Below are 21355 nucleotides of genomic sequence, written 5' to 3' on the forward strand. Positions count from 1 at the left end.
GCCTTGTCCTCCTGGCCCATTTTGCAGCAGTCCTATGTATGGGAGAAGTACAACTGTGGGGCGCCTGATGAAAAGAGATAGTTGAACAACTGGCCTTCATCTCTGTCACCTTTTTTTGGTGCTGGCACAAAAAAAACCACACACACACAAAAAAAAAAACCAAACAAACAAAAAACCAAAACAAACAAACAAACAAACAAAAACACCAAAAAAAAAAGACAAAATATCCAAGGCAAAGATAGTTTATGTACAGCTCAGGAAGCTCACAGCAATGAGTGTGTCTGTGATTTAATAACACATCTACCCAAAATGACACTTCTTCTAATACTCACTGAGAAAAAGAAAGCAGAGCAGCACACAAGGCACTGCTATTGCAGCAACAAGCAGCCAAACTAGCAGGTATTTATTTTTCAATATACACAATTACTGGGGGAGAATAAAAATTATTCTTTGACACTCTGACAGAGCTGTAAAAAGCCCTGTGCTTCCCCTACTCCCATGGTCCTGACAAGAAACACCTCACAAATTCTAATAAATAGAGAATAGAAATAAATACTTTAACTACACAGCATCAGGTTTCAAATGGCTTCCTGAATCAGAAAGTGCAGCTAGTCCATTTTCCTTATTTCCACACTCAGTAATGGTGGCTCTCCAAAAGTCAAAGTGAGATGGATACTACAAGGATCACAGACACTACACTGGGAAACCAAGTATCAGTGGGTACGTCCAGATTTATGGTAGGTGATGGCAGTAAAGTGAAAGTAAAACTGTTTGCACAGTCTGTATTGTTGGCCATTACTGTGTATTTGCCCTTTTTTCTTGCTTAGCTGCAGCTGGAAGAATGGAAAATTGTACCTTCTATACAGTATTAGAAGACACTTTCTGATCGTAAGGTCAATCAGACTGGTTTAGCTGCTTGAGGTATTTATGGCACCATCACTCAGTGTCTTTAAGGAAAGGTTAGATACATTTACGGGAAAGGTATTTTGCAGAAGCTTTCCTGCTTCATAGAGGTCTTGGACAAAATGACCCAGGAGGCCCCTTCCAAGTCTATCAAGTGTGGTTCCCTGATTGATGCTGTTTTCCCCCAAAGTCTTTTCAAAACACAAAGCACTGTTATAAAATTTAATATGATACACTATATAACTTTAACACAATGCCATTTTCTTAAAGGAAATGGTTAGCTGGTAGTACAGGAGCCTCGCACAAGAGGAAAAAAGGTAAGAAAAAAAGAAATTGCAGTGCAGTTTCTCTGCTGAGGGATATCGACTATAACATTTACTCTGTGTCTGAGCATGGACTCTTAGCTGTGCAGGGGGACACCAAGCCAGGAAAGGATATAAGGAACCCAGGCTGTGGAATTTATTTCTCCAGAAAAGCCTGACAAGGCCTGAGGTAATTTTCTATGCTGTGCAATAATCATTTCCCTCAATGCTGGGAAGCAAATGGACACCCAGCTCTCCTTGTAAATCACTGCCTGGTGCTGTATCAGCTGGGCCCGGGGCAGAGCTGCCTGGGGACCAGGAGAGTCCCAGCCCTCCTGCACAGGCACAGGCACAGGGCCGGTGCTCAGGTGTGTCCTGCACCACCTGCACCAGCAAGAAGAGCCCGTCTGTAACTCACGGCTCTGGCCTGGCCTGCTGCTATCCCAGCTGCGCCATGGAGCAGGCGGAGCAAATCCCTGAAAATGGCGAGCGACAAAAACTGCACTTCAGAAAAAGGGCAGCAGCACCCCTGGTAACGTGTTTGTCTGATGACTAAAGACTGAGCAAGAGAGCTTGGGCCACATTTCCCTTGTCTGAATACAAGATTGATTGTCAGGCAGAATCCTCTCCAGGTCTTCTGTGTTTCCGCCAAACCATTCAGTAAAACTATAATATTCTTCTCCCTACTATACTTACCTGTTTTGCTTTGGTTTGTTTTAATTTGCTGAATGTTTCCTATATTGACTTTTATTTTTCCTTTGAAACAGTTAACATTTAAAAATTAAAGTAATGTAATTATTTAAAAAAAAACAACCAACAAGAAAAACCCAACCAGATCCTCTGGACCATCTGGTTGAAATGCTCTGGTCAGCCTCCACTGCTCTCTAGTCAGTTTTAATTTTAGATTTTCATAGGGAAAAAAAGAAGGAAAAAACCCCAGAATTTTATTGAATTGGAGTTTACTCTCAAAATCATTTTATACTAGCCTTTTTATTTTCACTCCAACTAATTTAGTTAAAGGCCAAACTCTTCTTCCAAAAATCAGCTCCCAGCCTCCATCTTCTTGGGATAGCCTTAACAGGAAATCTCAACATCCATATACAGCCTTTTGAAGTCTCACAAATGTGAGCTGTTCCCTTTTGCAGAGCAGGCTGGGATTAACTCTTTTATTAACCTTATAACCTCATCCATGAGAAAAAAATAATAGCCAATCCCTTTTATTTTATTTATTTTAAAATCTGGATGCATGCTACCTTCTCTACCCAAACATTTGTGAGCTCACTCTACAGAGAGGAGCAAAAAAAGCCCATGGAAAGCCCCCTCTCCCTGTGGAGCTCCCCAAAGACCCTCTTGCCCCTCCCATTATGTTGCACTCAGTGTCAAAGTTTGTGTTTTCACTGGAAGATATTTTTGCTTTACAGGAGGGCTGTGTCTCTCTGTATTGGTGGGAGCAAATAACAACCTTTTGGTCCTTTTCAACACATTACATCAATGCATTTTCCTGATTCCCATGACAAAAAAGCATCTTTTAGCAGAATGAAAAATCTGACCTGGGTGTAATCCTGACAGCGCTCCAATTGCTCATCCTTAGCTTCATCCCTGCACTGCAGTGCAGAGTAAGAGGCTCACACTGGAATAGCTCTTCTCACCAGAGTCAAAATGGTAAAAATTTGCTCAGAAAGTGACACGAGCAGGAATTTCAAAGGAAAATTTATCTCCTGCTCTTTGTCTTACACTATGGTGCACTGTGGTGGCTGGAAGATTTAACTTCCAAGCATCCCATCTATATAAATCCTACTGGAAAACAACTATTTTTTAGGGTGTTTAGCTCAGCAGCTGGAATCTGCCAGGGAATGATTGCCAAGATAAGGATGGAGAAAAACTTTTCTGTAGCCTTCAGGTGTTGGTTGAGGGTCAGGATTAGGGAATAGCCAAAGCTGAGAGCTTTGGCTCTCAGAGCTCTGTGTGTTGCACAAGGTCATGGCTCACTGGTGTAAGGACCAGGGGTTTGGGCCAGTCCTGCCTCTGCCCTGCTCAGCTCAGCCCATTAACTCCTCTGGTGATACAGCTCCTCTTGGGCTTTCTGCTTTTCAAAGATTTACACTTGGTTTAAATCTCAATCAAAAGCTCCACTTGATATTTTGGGAGGCCAAGACACTTAAAAATCTCCAATGAGAAGGGCAAGTGAGGAAGGCAGAATATCTCTCCCTTGCAAAGGCATTCAAATACCACTTGGATGAGGAGTTTCCATCTCCTTTGCTGGATAAACAGACACATCACAGTTCTAATGTGCAGGAGTGCCCTTCACACCAACAGGCAGAGAAAAGATGCAGTGGGAAGAGTAAGAGGCACCAGAATAAAAAAAAAGGCAGGATCCAACTGAATTTTTACCTTTGATCTTTGAAAATGGGAAAACCCATTCGGGATCAGGAATTTCCAGACTGGGCTGTATGCACCATTAATTGTTCCATGAAGCAGAGCTGGTCTGCTATTGTTGCATCTTCCAAAAACAGCTGTTACTATGAGCTCTATGGGATTCAGGAACTCCACTTCCCAGTTTTCACTTAGTACTTCAGTGATCATATATAAATAATAGTAATGATAATCATAACAATACCGGGCTTGCCATTATGTTGTACTCAGTCTTTGTGATGCTCTCTCACAATAAAATCTGTGTATTAAACACTTTAACTGAAACTCTTAATAAAACAGTGATATTTTTACTTGTGCTGTTATATTCACATAATGACCACAAAGCACTTTACGGAATCAAATGGAAGTAGCCAGTCTGATCCTTCTATAGAGGATTTTGTGCATCTCAGCAGTGCGTAACAAAGCTGCTGTATAGACAAGTAACTGTCAAACATACCACGTTTTGGGGTTTGTCCTGGCTGAGCAGCATCCAAAAGCCTGGGGTTTGTCCTTCAGATTGGTGTGAAAGTCTGTAAAGCCACCACAAATTACACAACAAGAGGGACTGGATGGTGTCACCGACTAGACAAGAACAAGCTGTGATGTCTCATTATCAAGGTCCCTGGGTCAGAAAGAAGAAAAAAAAGGTTATAATTTTCCTGGTTTAGGAAAAAAGCCATGGAAGTCTTGGAGCTGAGTACTGAGCAGCCTCCATGGGGTCACTGCAAGGGGACAAGGCAAAGGCTGGCCCTGCAAATGCTCATGGTAAATGGTGCCTTCCAAGGTTTGAGAGGGTCTCCAGCTTCGAGCCTAGTACCAGGTACTTCTGGAGCTGTGAGACAGTGAAGGGCTTTGTTCCCTCGTGTATAATTGATAAATTACCATTGTGAGTACTAAACAATACAACTGAGCACAGAATGGAAACACGCTAATGCTTTATCCAGCTCCAGCAATTCTGCTCGTGTGCTCACACTGTTCTTAAATGTGCTGTTTGATGAAACAATAAGTTTTAGAAAAGAGAAAAATAAGAACTTCAAAGATAATAAAAACCTTGACTACATACTTTACCACAGGAAGCTGTGAATAAGCTTCAGTATTCTTTATTTTTAACATTCCAGATATGTAATTTAGCGCAGGCCTAATGACAGTCTCGAACATACTGCTTTAATCGAAATTTTTCAAGCTCTGTTCTGTGACAAGGGCTCACAAGATACCAGCAGGGTTGTCCATTTTCCCCACTTCTGTAGGGAAAAAAAAAGGGAGGGGAGGGGGACACTCTTGAACTTATGTTGCTATTGATGTGTAATATACAATAAAAAACAGTTAAATTTCAATTACCCACAGGTAATTATAATTTTATTGTTTGACTGTACTATGGGGAATTTGGTAATTCCCAAGACTAATAATTTTCTATAATTTTACAGGTTGTCAAATAAACTATTAAAGATTATCTTTGAAAAGGATTCTGCAATTGTAAGAACATATCATACTGTTCCTGTACATTATTAGTAATTAGAGATCCCTGGATAGTGAAATATCTACACTATATGCTAGCTGCTGGATACCATATTTTCTCACAGCCTCCTATAATCTTGAACCAAAGCTTTCAGACTTCTCAGCCATTGTAGCCTGAGTCACGTCCAAACTTTTATTAATGTTCACTGAGCACTCATTAAGCAATTCTGGTGCGTTCGATATGTTAAACCTGTGCTTCCTGACAGGGAAAAGCAAAGGCTCCCAGGTCCATCCCAGAGTAGTGGAGACAAACACCAAAGGGCTAATTCTGAAGAGGATCCTCTGAAGAGGATATGGGGAAGAAGCAACGTTTATACCAGCACAGAAGATGTGAATCTACCCTGACAGTGCCTTTTGACGATGATGTGGCTTGCACAACAAGACGGAGTTGTGCCTGATATTATCCTAAAAATATGCATAGATGCATAGATGCTGGGGATCAGCATCACATGTCCACAAGGAGGGGAATGGCAGGGGCAAGGTCTCCAACCCAAAAGAAGCAAATTAATTGGGGGTATTCCCTCATCCTCATCAGCAAATCCCCCAGATTTACTGGGGTGTTGGTGAGGAACTCCCCAGCCCAGTAGATACCAACCTTTGCACAGCTGAGCAGGCAGCAGCAGCTTCTCCCAGGTAATCTGGGAGAAGCCAGAGGCCACTAAAGCAGAATGTGCTGGGTGACAGTGTCCCTTCCCTGTACAGTGCTTGGTGAGATCCTCGCAGCCCTGCAGGGGTGCAGTGCTGAGGAGGAGCAGAGGAGGGATGAGCTGAGAGGAAGAGCAGCCCCTGAAGCGTTGCAGGAGCATCTGGCACAGCCTGCGACGGCAGCGAGCTGGGGTTCAGCAGCTGAGAGATGGCTGAGCTCTCGCCTGCAGAGCCATCAAAGGCACCATTCTTAGCTGGCAGGATTGTTTATTGCAGCTGCCCCAGGAGATCATCATTGCTTGGTTTATCGGCCTCTTGGATGGCTGTGTGGTGAGGGCTCTGTGCAGGGGGAAACCTCACTGCATTAAGAGCAGCCTCAGGACATTAACATGGGGACTTCCAGGCCTCCACCCTTAGGGCTGGGGTTTGTACAGCCCCAGCCTGTGGGGACACCAAGCAGGAGCAGCATCTCAGGGCTCTAGACCCATCTGCAGGGAGGGGTTTGCCCTGCTCCTGGTGCCTGGAAGCCTCTGCAGCAGCTGCAGCGCTCAGCAAGGGGCCTGGTGAGGGATTTCCCTCGCTCCAGGGAGCCGAGGGTGGATTCTGTTGGTTTTACAGTGGTGTGGAGCTGGTGGAGCAGTATAAAGATACAGGAGCACAGGGAAGGATTAAGGCCAATGGACTGCAGCTCCCTGCCTTCCTCCAGAGACAGCTTGGAGCCCATCAAAGGTATTAAATCTGAGGAGTCACTGTAGATGCACATGCTGAGCTCTCTTTTCCAAGGCCTGCTTGCCTTGTTGTCCAGAGCTCATCCTGCACCTATGGGAAGGTGTGGGAAGAAGGACCAGTTGACAATTTGGAAAGCTCTTCAATCAGTGGCATTCCCTGCTCCTGACCAGCCTCTCTGCCTACTAACCCAGCTCAATGAGACTGAACCCATTACTCCAGATGATGGGCACTTACAACAAATAGAGGAAAAATCCAAAGCCCATAGAGAAGGCTCAATATGCTTCTGGATAACAGACAGCACCATATGTGCAAGCACAGAGCCTTCTTTCCCCTTAATTCTGGTCTGTGCTTTTCCTGCTTAATACGTTCCTTGTTGCAAGGAGAACACGTTCTGACAATTGAAGAGTGAAAGCAATTAGAAACAGAATTAATTGATAAAATTAAAGCCCTGCTTTCCTTATGTTTGTCATATGACTACAAATATTGTCATTCCTATTAATATTAATTAATATAATTATCAATGTTTCTAATCCCTACACATTTTGTTGAAAAGTTACTCTTAGCTCAAGAATATAATTGTTAAGTCGTGGAAATGTTAAGTAGCAGCTAAGCAAGTCCAAAGAATTAATAGCAAACTGTAGTTTATCCAGGGATTAGACTTTTAGCAACACATAATCACCTCTTCATGTGTTCATCCACATAAAATACCTTCTATCCCTGACTACACTTCTGCCTACTTGTCCTTGCAGTGCACAGTTTTCAAGAATTAAAAAAAAGCCAGTAAGTAAACATTCTGTGCAGTTGCATGCTGTTCTTCAAGGTAAGTCACTGCACCAAGAGTTGTGTGCCCACAGCTGAGAGTAATGTCAAGGTCAATTATCTCAGGCTGAAAGCCCTAATGGAGGATACTTTTGTGATCAGAATAATATGTGTAACACTGCAAAGCCTTTGTTTTGGAGTCGAGCAAAGCAATTCCTCTCTCACCCAGCTTCCCCACACATTGTCTCTCAGTTGGAATGTCACAGGTTTCTAGAATAATCCAAAGGGCTGCCCTGCCACACTGCTGCCAGCTGAGCAGCTTCTCCTGGCGGGCACCAGCAGCGCTCTGAGGGTGCGGGGAGTGGAGCAGAGCCTTCCCGGCTGCCCGCTTCCTCGACAGACACTCAGCAACTCCTGACTGGCACAGCAAGCAGCAGTGCTAGGTGCAGTATTAATCAGCTCTTTTGGAAAACAGCCAAAGTGCTTTAAAGGCCTTTGTTATAGGGTAGAGGGGTGTTTCTGCTAGAAGAGAATAATGTAATCATTTTGCTATTAATTTTTAATTGTATGTTGCTCTGCATTATTACCAATCTATGCTGATTTTCCTAAGAGAAATGGGGATGCTGTGCGAGTGGTTTCTGTTAGGAACGCTGTTGGGCCACACTGGAAAAGAAGTGACAGAAAAAAGCTGTTCTTCAAAGTTACTGCAGTCACCTGCTGCTGCCTATTCCTACAAGGTATCACATTAAATACTTATAAAATGTATGAACTTAAGAAGATTGATGGAGAACTGCCACCATTTCCCCTGTCATCAGGTATTTTTCTTTGCTTGTTTTTGTAGGGGTTTGTTTCTTTTCTTTTTTTTTAATGGCAACCCTTTGTAAGGAAAAGTTACTTCTGAGAAATCTTTTGCAAGCAAATTAAACTCACTGATGTGGATGAAATCAGTAGCAAGAGTAAGACATACATTAATTCTTCTCAGAAGACAATATTTATCAAAAATGCTGAGATGCAGCTCACTGATATTGTTAAACTTTCTGCTAGAAATGTGATTGTATCACTCACTTGTGCCCACTCGCAAATCCTTCATTTCATCTAAGAGAAAACTGGCCATGAGGGCACAGGAAATCTTTAATCTGCTTTTCTCCATTTCTTCAAATATCTGGTTCTTATCAACCCACATTGAACATGAGCGACACAGAACCTTCATGTCCTCCACTTCATAAAACAAATGCAAACAAAGCACAGACACGTCTCTAGTGTAAGATGGATTGAGCACAACAAAGTATTGCATGGCAGCAAGGCTGCAAAGCACTCCTGAAAAGGCAGCACTTGCTGCAAATTCAGGAGGAAATCAATTAGACCAAGAAAGAAACAAGTTATGTAGAAAAATCTACACTTTGCCACTGACCTAAGCATCAGGAAGAGAGTAAAAGGGGCCTGTTCCTTTGTAAAGAAAAATCATGGGGTTTTATTCTCTTGAATCCCTAATACTAATTATGTATTTCAATATAATACTATTTGTATTATACCATATCCTATAATGTATAATCTCTATAATAAATCACACTATTATAAATATTTTTATAACTATATATTAATGTATTAATAAAATACACATGTGTAAAGTTAGTTAGCTTAAATAGTCATATACTACTATGTGTTAAAAATAATTTTATTTTTGGGCAGATATTCAAGGTTAACTGTAAGTTTTTGGACAGCCGGGAAATTCTGGTAAAAATTTGCAAAGTTTGCACCTAATTCAGTTGAATTAGCTTCAAAATAGAGAAATAGATTATTTGATGAAGAAGAATTAGACAAGTTAAATTTTCAGTTAAAAAGAAAATACACAGAAATTTTCCACCTGGCCAGTTCTAAACTGCAGTTTTAGTCCTGGCATGAGCCCATCATCATCAATGAAAAATGTGCTTTTGTCTTGTCCATATCCAGTGCCGCAGGATCTCCAGGGGTGATTCAGGAAAGCCCTGAGACATTCACAGTAAGTCCAGTAAGCACTTTCCCAAATAATGATTCTTCCCTGAGCTGGGGCCAAAATAGGTCAAGTAAAGGGAAAACCAAAACTGCAGACTATGAAGCAAGCTGCCCATAATTCCCCATCAAATCAGAAATTAAACCTCTTGTACAGTAGCCTCTTCTAGGGGGACTGCATTCATCATTCCAGGAATTAGTTTAAACAAGGCTTATTACTGCAAAACTTAATATACAATATATTATTTTATTTGGATTATTCTGTTGCTTCACAGATTTGAAAAAAAAAACAAAACAAAACAAAAACTACTGAATTTGCAGTCACCTTTGGTAACGAGGTTCTGTTCCTCTGCCTATTTGAGATATTTCTTTCCATCTCCTGCACTGAAACTGAATGTTTCAGTTCCTGAGAGCTGTAGATATTTATTCAGTGCCCTTCTATCTTGTCCATCACAGACAGCTTCTCTGATAACAAATCACACTCTCTGAGCATCATTTGCTACCAGAAAGGATCCTCAAGAAGCACATGCTCCATGACACAGGATATCCCCTGCTTTGCTGTGAATGCTATAAAGAGCTTCACAAAATCAGCTTCCTTGCATTGAGAGGGTAAGAATGCATCATCTCAGTAGTTTTACCACTTCTTATTGCCTGTTGAGGCTTCATGCTTAGTCCCTGCTCCCTGGCTCTTCAAATGAATGCTGCTACTTAAACACAGAGAACGATATGTGCTTAGTGAGAGATTCAAGGATTTCAGCCATCAATAGAGGTTTAATTATATGCTGGTGGATGCTCAGGTACTATAGCGATGGCTGTTGTATAAATTGCACAAAGCCAGCACAGAAGAGACCACTCACAGCTCATCGTACACTCTGCTCCTGCAATTTATACAAAATAAAATGTAATGCATGGTATTAACTTGCTTCTTCTTCTTGCCTATGTCATAACCCATAATGTAATGTGATGTTATTCCATGTCGTGTCACGGGTAACATGATGCAACACAATGTCACACTTCAGGAAATATTACTAAGCAAGGGCTGATTCTTGTTAGCAGTTCAGAATGCAAGCCTCTGATCCAAACATATTATGGCTGTGGCTGATGGGAAGGCATCAAACTGAGAGCTACGTCGGGCAAATGTTTTTCTTCTCTGGCTTGGCCAGCAGATGTCCATTTGTCAGGTTTGGGTTCAATTGAGATTTCTTTGTCACGAGCACTTTCTCTTGTAAAAGAAATAGCAATTTTATGGCAAGCCAAATACTGAAAAGAAAAGCCCTTAGAAATACATAATAAATGTATATTAGTGAGACAGAAAATTGGAAAATGGCCACCTGCCAGCAGCCACATAAATTTTGGAGGCAATGCATTTTTATGCCATTATGCATTATCACAGGAATTGCAAATATTTATTAAAAGTATTAAAATGGTGAGAATGTTAAATGTTTCCTTCAGTAGTGGAAATTCGCAGTGCCACATAGAAGACAGGATATTCTGATACAATGTTTATTAAAATTACTTCATTTTATTAGGCTGTCATACACAATAAATGTGCAGGTACAGTTAACAAAAGATCTATTGTGGATATGGGAGATTTGTGAGTAACACTTCAAAAAAATAATCTCTTCTGAACTCTATTCATATAAAAAGCATGCTACAAACTTTCATTAACTTCCTTAGAACCAATTATTTTCTGAGCTTATTTTCTTTTTCTGCCATCCCCCTGTATTTTGTTAGTCAATTTGTTTACTCATATTTTAATGCTTAACAGGATTAAATGCAGTTTATCTTTAATTTATATACAAGTAAGATGAGTGTATATGTGGAGCAGGCAACAAAACATGACGATTATTTTGGGGTTCATTCACAGGTCTAAACATGAATGACTGTAATATACTGGGTCCTCAGTATCTTTTCATCCATAAGCAAAACATTATTAAAAGATCAGTGGGAGCTCCATAATATTGATTGAGAAGAAAATCACATTCTGGTTTTGCCCACATTTTCTGCTGGGATTAATCACAGTGATTTTGTTTCTAACGTTTTGTTGCAGCAAGATACAGACTCAGGCACACCCTGACGGGGTAACTTTGCTGGTTGGTTTTGCTGGGCTTTGAGCCCCTTCCAGCAGCCCCTGAACACTGATGGGGACAGTGACATAATCCCTTCATAAACAGGAATCAGCAGTGAAAGGAAGGGGAGTGGCTCTTGCCTTCTCAACTAAAAAGTGTACTCAGAATAGCTTCTTAAAGTCTTTTTTTTTAAATTTAAGAAATGAGCAGAGAAATAAGGAACCAGTACCGAGGTTTTTTTCTTACACAAGTGTTCCTCAATTCTATACAGTCCATTAAGGAAGAGGTGGGATTGGAGTCTGTGTTGTAGGCAGGGGGTGAATAGATCAAAGTTACAAGACCTCAGATTTACGGAGAGTCTTATGCAAGGAAAAACCTGCCTGTGGAAGATAAAATTTCAAAAATAAAGGATTTTTCTCTTTGCTTTTATATGGTGCAGTTTTATTCCTTTCTGACAAACACAGAGTAGTGGTGGGGGGAGTAACTTGCATGAAAAAAAACACTTTTTTTGCCTAGTTTGTATGGATTTGTGGAATACCAGAAGTGGTGCATGGGATTTAACACAAAGGGTCTATGTTGGAGAGAGACCTTGGCCACCTCACAGGCAGAGGCAGCCTGTGCTGCCTTTAGAGGGGCAGGTGTGACATCCTCTCACTGCTGCAGAGTCAGAAGCCAGGCCTGGGACTGGCTCTGTCCAAAGCATCTGTGGGATTCAGTCAGTGTAAAGCGAGGAGTCAGCACTTCAAGCAATGCAAACCCATTTGCTTGGCCAACCTTATTTAATATGAAGCATGTTTTATCTTGATTTAGGTGGCTGTTGTTCTTTAATTAAAGAAATTATGGGAGGTCATTCTCATTAGTTTAGAAGAGTCCTCACAGAAGGGGTTTGCACTGATTTAACCTCAGGGTAAAACTGGCACAACTTTTGCATGTAAATAGGATTTAACACTGGACACTTTGTGCGCATTCCAGCTCTTCACTTATGACATTCAAGGAATACTTGGAATACTGACTGAAATAAGAAGATAATGAAGATAAGCTGGGGTCTTACCGTGAAATTTGTCAAATGATCTGCGGTGGCAGCCCGGAGCCTCTGCAGCGGCGGGGAGGGGACACGACAGGGCTTTCTGCGGGGGGCAGCGCAGGCGGCTCTGCCTGTCCCCACACGGTGACACGAAGACAGCCTGGACCCAAATCCCACCGCTCACGTCTGGCCAGATGGAGCAGGAGCTGAGGCACAGAAACCGGGCAGCGAGAGGGGAGGGCAAGGTGCTTCCCCGTTGGCCGAGGAACCATGCCTGGGGCTGGAGCATGGCACAGGTGCGTGGCGGCAGCAGGGCCAGCAGTGCCATGGAATAGATTAGCCAAAAAAGGAAAACATGAAAAGGAAAAAAGCAGCAGCATGAGAAGTGCCAACTGAATTGGTACCACCAAGGGCTTTGTGCGGTCAGCATGCTTTTCATGTTTATAATAGAATCCCCAAATTTGACTGATCTGAAGGGCATCTGACTGTTTTAAATTAATCACAAGCTATACAGCAGAGGCTGAGAGCAGTGGGCAGATACCCTGGTGGAGTAGCACTAAGAAGCTCTCATTATAATCATCCTGCCAAATCAAAAGTAAAACCCTAAGGCTCCTAATAAAGGAGACCACTGGACTAAACAAATTGAACAAGCAGCTAGACATGCATAAGCTTAAAACTACTGGTGTCAATCAGATTTTCCTGAGCTGCTCACTCTGCTTGCTTCTCCAGAGCACACACAGAGGGGACGCAGGGACAAGGTGGCATGTGGGTGCCAGCAGGGACAAGGTGGCATGTGGGTGCCAGGAGGCACAAGGTGGCATGTGGGTGCCCAGTGCAGGGGCAGGGTACAGGGGCACTTTGTGAAACCACCTGCAAGGAGTCACTATGGAATACTTTTCAAATTGACCCAACACTAAGGAAAGGGGCGGTGGCAATAAGCACATCGAGCACTAAGGATAAGGGAATGGGGACCTCATCCACACAAGACATCTGAGCAGGCTTCCAGTCTCACTACTTCCATCGGTTCCAGGTCAGGAGAGATCAAAGAAAGGTCTTGGAACCCAGAATTGTGTGTGCCTCCAGGACAGGAAAAAGGTTCCACATCCTGGAAGCTCTGCCCACTTCTCACCTTCCTGCACCTCCTGAATGGAAGTCATTATATTAGTTATATTCCCTACTGGAAAGCAAAAAAAAAAAAAAAAAAAATAGTGAGAAGGTGGGTCACCACTCTCTGAAAAAAATGCAGTTGGCACTAGTGAAAAATCTGAAGAAATGGGAGAATAAGAAAATTCTAAATTTAGAAGCATTGGGTTTTGGTTGGTGTTTTTTAAGACAAATGTTGCATAGGTTCCATTAGCTACCACTCCTTCTCAAAAGCCATCAGGTAGGAAAGCAAGATTTTGAGGTACTCCCTCAAAACTCAAAGAAAAAATAAATCTGTGCATAAGAGTGAATACCCAAGGAAGAAGAAGAAAAAAAAATATTAGGGTCAGTATTTAGTACAGCAATCAGGGGGAGATGGATAAACAGAAAGTTTCAATAGGAACAGATGGACAAAGGATGATGCACCTGAGGAATCGGTGAAGGCATCAAAGGATAGGTTTTATGGAGAGAAATTCACTTTGAAAAACTGATGGCTAAAACACTGTCAGCTTCTGAAGAATTGGGAAATTTTCCCAATCTGCACCATGACTATTGTCACTGGCTCTGTCCCCTGACACCATCTGAATGGTGGCAGTTTTGCATGGACCCTGCAGTCACCAGGGGGGAGGCAGAACTGGGGCTCCTCTTGCTGGTAATGTTTTGAGAAATTATTATTATTTATAAATGCATTCTCCTTTTCCTGTTTTTTCCCCCTATTGCTTCTCTATTTTTTTTCCCAACTCCACACTGTAATAAATCAACATATAAATGTACTGGTTTATTTCCACCTGGAATGTTGGAAGACAAATAGTACAAAAGATCAGTTTGGTCATTTACCATATTGGTTTAGCATGGTAATACTGTTGGGGTTTTTTCATTTCTCATTTCAAGACTGCACAAGAACAGATCAAATACTCCCTACTTAAGACAGTGACTTGTGCAATGGAAACATCAAATCTGGTTTTTGAAGGCCAAACTGTGCCTCCTTTACTTTTTCATAGGGAAAACTCAGAATTTGGAATTAGCGAGAAATTTGAAACTACATTTTTGCCAAGCAGCAAAAGCAGATGCACCCTTAGCCACGCTAAATCACAAACACATACACACATGGAGATGAGGAAAATGCACATTAAATATGAAAAAGTATTCCTTTCAGGCAGAAGATAAACAACCCTACTACAAATTAGCTCTCGGCCCCGTCAGGTGTGAATCTCTCTTGTCAATACGTACCAAATTCCCTCAGATAGAACCACATGGTCATGAATTTTATTCCTCTCCTGCTTAATTCCTAGTACCACTCTCCCTTGTGGATTTACTCAGGGATGATTTACAGTGGGAAAGGTGACATTAAACACGTCATTGAGCATGCAAAGATGCTGCACTCAAAGCAGCATATGCTTGACTTTGTTAAAAGATGAATGCTGTCAACTCCACAGTGCCCACCAAGATCTGGCCTCCTTTTTCTTCCCAACAAACTTTGAGGAAGATGCAGACATGAGTCTTGACACTGAGAGAAATAAAAGTTAATGTATTCATGACATGATTTCACTTGCAGCCTGATTTAGCAATGTCTTGCCTAGTTTGGATCTGCTGTTGCTTTTCCTAATTTACTCATTGCACAAAGAAAATAAATAAATAAGTGCACTATAGTCTTATTTATCCTTCTTTGGACATTTCTTTACCAGGCAGATGGTCAATTAAGAGCACTAAACAATGACACTGTTTTCTCTGTAAACATTTTTTTTCTAATAGCCTAACAAATGAGAATCTGTGCTGCCATACTGCTGAATACCATCTTGACTTTCTAATTACAAAGAACTGTGTCTTGATAGTAACAATTACAGCTGTAACAATGATGCTGGTACTTGAACAATATAGTTGGAGGCAAAGTGCTTATTGGAATATTCACAAATAAAGGCTTACATTTATGCCAGCGCTGGAGATGGGAGGTTAAACAGTTGGGGGTGGGGAGGTGTAGAAGAAAGGTTGAAAACATTGGTTTAGTAGCTACAGATGTGAATTTGAATCCAATTACATGAAAAGCAAGGGGGGGGGGGGGCCTGAAGCATAAAAAGATGCTGTTTCCTTCTGTTTGCCTAATCAATAGGTTAAAGGGTTAGTAAAATTAACATGCTAATAACATTCATTTTGCTATTTATGTACCGGTCATAGTGTTTGCAAAGAACTATGTCTTGCGAGTAATCCATGTGCTATTATGCCTGTTTTTTCCCTTTTTCATCTGAAAGGCTGAAATGGTCAATATATTTTCCCCCCCAGTGTGATAGAAATTAGTTTCTTAAGTCTCTAGTTTACACTACCTTTCTAATTTAACTTACTAAACCAGCCCATCCAAGTTTTGGGTGGTTTTTTTCCTTTTTTGAAAGCAAAGTTCCCCCAACCCCAAGGGGAAACACAGTCCCTAAGCTCAGCACAGATTAGGAGCACCGATGTCCCAGGTGAGCAGGCTGGCAACCAGGGTGTCACAGAGGGAATGGGTTCCTTGGAGGATGCTCATGCTCCTGCTGCTTCCTCCATCATCCCTGGTGCCACAGGACCCCCAGCCCTTGGCACTGCTCCGTGCCCACAGGCAGGGTGGCTTCTGCCTCCTGCACTTCCTCCCTCGCTCATGTTCCTGCTGCACTCCAACCACTCTCTGAGCTGTAATTTAGCCCACACTTATTAATCAGTGCATATAATTTGTCTCTAATGCTGTCAATTTAAGATGGCAACCTGACTTTTTTTTTGGAGGGGGCAGGGTCAACAATTTAATGAATCTCTTCTGCATTTTAATTCAGACCTAATAATCTGCCTCTGGCAGTTTTCTTAGAAAAGCACAAGGTTTTCCAGGATTTTCTTTCATCAAATCCAGCACAATGGGATGTTTACCTTCCTGCCTTGGATATGCTCAGCCCAGGGTAAATCACACACAGACCTACCTAAATCAAACTGGGACATGGCCTAAATATTCTGATTTGGCCTTTGAAGGGTTTTCCTGGGGAGGCAGGAGAAATTTGGGGCAGTGCAGTCCCTTTTCTGCACAAATTGGTGCACAGTTGTAGGCACAAAACCTCAGACTTCCACGACTCTAATGCCCCTAATGGAATAACTTCACAAATGGTCAGAGCATACAAGGCACAGCTCCAGAAGAGCTATCCCTATGCTTTTATTTTTGTCCTTCCTACAGTAAAGTCCCACAGGAGAGAAAAAAAGGATACAGAAAGGAAAGAGAGAGCAGAAGATTCCATCCTGATGAACCAGTATGGATGGGTTTGTCTAACTGCAATGGGAAGAGGTTTATACCCAATGGAGCAGCTCAACAGCCTTCCCTAGGTCAAAATAAATAAAATTCCCCAAAGCAGAGGCTCTGGATGTCCATGTCAGATGCAACTGGAATAGACTTCTTTATTAGAGTGCTGTGACTCTGCCCAGCGCTGACAGGAGCTCCTGCCTGGCCTTCAGTCACTGCTGTCACTCGCCCTGACAACGTGGTGGGCACTTAATGTATGCACAGCATTGTTGCACACACAGCTGCAACTCCCAGCACACTGTGTTCGTTACCCCTGTTCTTTTGTACCAGGGCATGCAGTAATTTTCCTCCCAGTACCACAAAATTCCTCAAGTTAAAAAATTTTGCCCTCATTTTGTTTGCCCTTAATAAAAAAACAACCCTTTTGCAGCCCTGCCACCAGCACAGCCACCGCACTCTGCAGCATCACAGGCACAAAAATGTCACATTTCACATTTCCATCAGAAGGGTCTCCTATATATTTTTATGTATATCCTTCATCTCTCTCTGCCACACATTATTTCTTTCCCTTTAACAGTTGCTTAGCATATTCTATGCCTTCTGAGCAGTACTGGAAGGGGCATTCCTGCTATATACCTAAGTACAGACAGTAATAGCAGAGGGGTTTTATGTTCCAAATTACCTCCTAGCGCTGGTACCTCTGACTGCCAGCACAAGGTGCTCCTGAGCACCTACTCAAAGCAGCTACTGCTTCACAGACCTACATCAGCTCCAGTCCAGTGGCTCTTTGAGTTTTCCAGGAGGAATTATCTGTCATTTAACTGATTCACCACTCATATTCATTACTGTCCCCTACTGCAAAACTCCATCAGACTCAGGTGCCTGCCCTCACCACCCAATACAAAGCAGCCCCATCTGCCATACCATTAATGCCACTAAGTCTACTCCATTTTCAAACCTAAGCTCCAAGATGGTAATCAAATGAGACAGAAAACCAAATTCCCATATCCTAAATTACCCCAGATAAAGCATATAATTTCCTGATACATAAGCATCTTTCTTTAGGAACTTAAAAAAACCCAAAGATAAAATATTTCTCTTAGTTCAGGCATCTCCCAAACACAGGGGTAAGGTCAGTAGAAAGATGCAATGGGAAATTCAGTGAAATTCTCTTATCTCAGTTGCAGGTCTACATTCAATAGGCTCGTGTAAATGCCCTTTGCTTTAGCTGCCGCAGTGTCAGAGTGATATAATCCAAGCAGAGTCACCTGAAGTAGTCCATAACATGCTACTTAGTTTAAATTCCTTTGTCTGGCCACAAATGTCCAGTTCTAGCTAAAAGCTTGAAAGTGAGACAAATGGTAAAACAGACACTTCAAGAGAATAAAATTGTGAAGTGCTCAGGTAGCACTGTGGAGAAGGGAGTTTCAATTCAGAGACCTTTCCAGATGAAACAGACAATTAAACCCTTATTGAAAAGAGATTCTGCCATCCCACCTTCTTTGCTTTTTTTTTTTTCCCCTTTAAAGCGAGTGGGAAATAACACTGGGAATTTAGAAACATGAATTTTTAAAACCTAATAAGCTAGACTAACAATCTACACAATTCCCTTTTATTAAAATATTTATTTGGAAATGCAGGATTTGTGATGAGGGCAGGCTGGTTAAGCAGGTCTGAATGCTGCTTGTGCAGGGGGTTTTAGTGGGACCCCCAAGGCCAGGGCCATCCTTGGCTCAGCTCTGGAAAGTTTCCCCTCCTTGTCCCTGCACATGTTGGAAAAGAATAGACCACAAATGGCACATTTATGACATTTATGAGGCAGGGGCTGTAAAGCACCCTTTTATATCCATGGGGACAGAGATAGAGAAGGAATAGCATGAGCAGTCTGCAGGATGGAGACCTGGGAAGCTCCAGGCCTGAAGCACTTTTCCTGGCCTTGCCAAACCCCCCAGTGCTCCACCAGAAGTGCTCTTGAGACCAACTTGCATCTGACAGAAAATTTAGGTGCTGATAAAGAGACATATTCCATGGATTTGTTTTCCTGGGCACCTCCAGACACACCTACGTTGCTCACTGTAGGACCACGATCTGCTTTACTGTTAGTACAAAAAGACACTTAAAAACTCCTGGGGGAAAAAAAAACTGGTATTCACACATTCTCAGAGGGAAGAAAAATCACATTTCAGTAGTGGTTACACTTCTCACTAGTAGATACAGAAGTAGTTGTAGGCTCAATTTCCTTTCCCTTCCCTTTTCACCTCGCTCTTGTCCCAGCACCAAATACATTCAAACTGAACAAACACTTTTCTACCAGCCTGCTTCATGCCTCCTGCTTTTGGCTCGTCATTTATTGGAATTTTCTGCAAACTTTTTGACCTAGCCCAGTTTTCTTCTCCCTCTGCCTCCCTTCCCTTATATTTTCGTTCCATATGACTAAACTCCAGACTTCTCCCTCTTGCTCTCACACAAAATGCTATTAAAATTAAATCCTTTTGTGCAACTCTCTACTTTATTATAGGTCTTCAAGCCATTCCTGAAATCTCAAGCCAGTCTTTGTAAAGTCTTAGTTCACCTGAAGGCAAACTTCAGCACATGGTTTGCTTCAGATAAAGCTCCTTCTCCCCACCAGTATGGAGTTCACCTCCAAAAATTGCCACATTTTGCTGAACACAAAATGACCACACAAAAGAAATGTGCATGTTCCTTTCTTGTAACATAAAAACATACACAATATAAAATATAAAATAACATAAAAGGACTGGTCTGATTGAGGAAAATCAGCCCTGAAGGAACCCAATGAAGAAATCAGTGCTACACTGCCTCCCTGCACCAGAAATCCTGCCTTGCATTTTCCTGGGATGAAAAATGCCTGAAAACATCAGTAGGCTCCCAGGTAACAACTTGATGATGCCTTTCACTTTTGAAGGAGAGGGAATTTAAGCCACCAGATCCTCCACCACGTGTTCCTCTACCTGGGAAAGGTGTCCCAGCTCCCTTGTGCAGCAGAGAGGATGGACTTTACCTCATACCAAGCAAATCTTCTAACCATGAGCAGGCGTGCAAACAGGCATTTCTCACCAGTCTCCCAAACCATCTCTGAGCCCCATCTATTTTCAGCACCAAGACAATACTGTGATCTCTAAGTCCTCAGCAGGCTGAAAACTGGTGACAGAAGTCTCAGTTGATATGTACGTGACTAACACACTCAAGGATGTTCCTTTGGGACAACGAAGATAACAGCGCCCAGAGCAAAACTGTCAAATAAAAGAGGGAAAGAGCTTCAAGGGAAAAAAAATCTAATATTGAACTCACCAGTTACCAAGTACTCATGCAAAAATTGGTTTTCTTCCTTTTTTTCTGAAAAATAAACTTGTCTTGGAACAACTGAAGGTGCCATATCACCACTGGACTCACCACTGTCAGTTATAAGCACATACAGAATGGGAGGAAGTTGTTAGGGGAGAAGACAAAGATGAAGCCATTGAGTCAGAAGAGGAAAAGTAGACCAGAACCCTGGGACTTAGACACTTCCCTCTTCCTTCTTCCAGTGCCCAGGTATCAGATGAGCAGTAAGATGTGAGGATAAAAGCTGATAAAAGTGATTAAACAGCTTAACTGCCCTGATCCTGCAGCAACAGTGCTGCCCTTTGCCTGTATCCCTGCAGAGACACTGCCAGGAAAAGGACCAGAAGGGATTTGAAGGTAATGACTCCAATTCAGGAATAACCAGCACAGAGCTACAGACTCTGGTGCAGAAAGGACCACTGACACATAGCTCCTGAGGGGGAGCTGAATTTAGGGAGCTGCCTCCAAAAGGCCTGCTCTGCATGGGAATGGAGCCCATGTCCTGGTGAAACAGCAGCACAGCTGCAGGCACAGCAGGAGGGAAACCCACCACGAGCAAGCCGAGAGAAAGAGGCTCCTCAGAAAAGGGACAGTCAAATGCCAAGCCCGAAGCTGGGTGTGAGCAGCCCGTTCTTAATCAAGCTCTGTTTGATGATGTGGGAAAGGAGGAAGACAGAAGACCCATTTTGCAACAGAAAGTTGTAACTGGAAATGCTATTTTTGATACTGAAGCCCAGAAGAAGGAGAGACCAAATGCAAGGGTGTCTTTCCTACACTGTAGATTTACCAGGCTGCCTCAACTTCCCTCTCCTTGGGCACTGCAATGCAGAAAAAGCCAGGTGCTTTGTACAATGAAAATGCTGCAGAAGCTCTAGGTGCAAACACAGCGTGTGCAAAACCCCTTTTATTCAAACTGTGCTACTTAACGAAGTGGTTTGTGAAACCACTTTTGAGCCTTCAGCAATTTTCCCTGCTTGAAGAAATCATTTTAGCATCTTCTTCATGGGTTGTTCATAGACTACAAGCCTCCAAGTTCACCCCATGGTGTCACCTGTAAGGGCACTGCAGGCTGGGGATCGCAAGTACACAGAACTGGAAAGTTCATTTCACATGTTGTTTCAGCCCCAGTACTTAATTCTGGGAGGAGCTGATTTTGCATGAGAATGAGACATGCTGGGTGCAAACCACAGATTACTTTTCAGAGGAGTTAATCTTCCTATCCAGTATCTGGAGTAATTCAAAAAGCACAAAAAATGGAACTGTTCTTGAAGAA

The 21355-nt window shown here is 42.4% G+C and overlaps 1 protein-coding gene and 1 long non-coding RNA gene across 48 annotated transcripts in view; one reads left to right on the forward strand and one right to left on the reverse strand.

Annotated features, from left to right (window-relative positions):
• The window catches only part of LOC110469084 (uncharacterized), a 455123-nt gene that overhangs the window by 430132 nt on the left and 3636 nt on the right, over window positions 1-21355 (forward strand). For 43 of the 47 annotated variants that reach the window (XR_014953918.1, XR_014953916.1, XR_014953910.1 and 40 more), the window contains one exon: window positions 1-4693. Coding sequence is in view for 3 of the 47 variants with exons in the window: in XM_085575763.1 (XP_085431889.1) it covers window positions 1-81 (81 nt within the window). In the remaining 44 variants the exon portion in view is untranslated. The other 4 variants (XR_014953920.1, XR_014953919.1, XR_014953922.1 and 1 more) reach the window with 3 other exon arrangements.
• The window catches only part of LOC110469085 (uncharacterized), a 114663-nt gene that overhangs the window by 2414 nt on the left and 90894 nt on the right, over window positions 1-21355 (reverse strand). The window contains exon 5 of the long non-coding RNA XR_014953948.1: window positions 4075-21355. This exon is cut by the window's right edge and continues 14189 nt beyond it. This is a non-coding gene — a long non-coding RNA (uncharacterized LOC110469085). The remainder of the gene's footprint in view (window positions 1-4074) is intronic.

Source organism: Lonchura striata, chromosome 3, assembly GCF_050655825.1.
Source record: "Lonchura striata isolate lonStrDom1 chromosome 3, ASM5065582v1, whole genome shotgun sequence".
In the NCBI taxonomy this organism is placed as follows: Eukaryota; Metazoa; Chordata; class Aves; order Passeriformes; family Estrildidae; genus Lonchura; species Lonchura striata.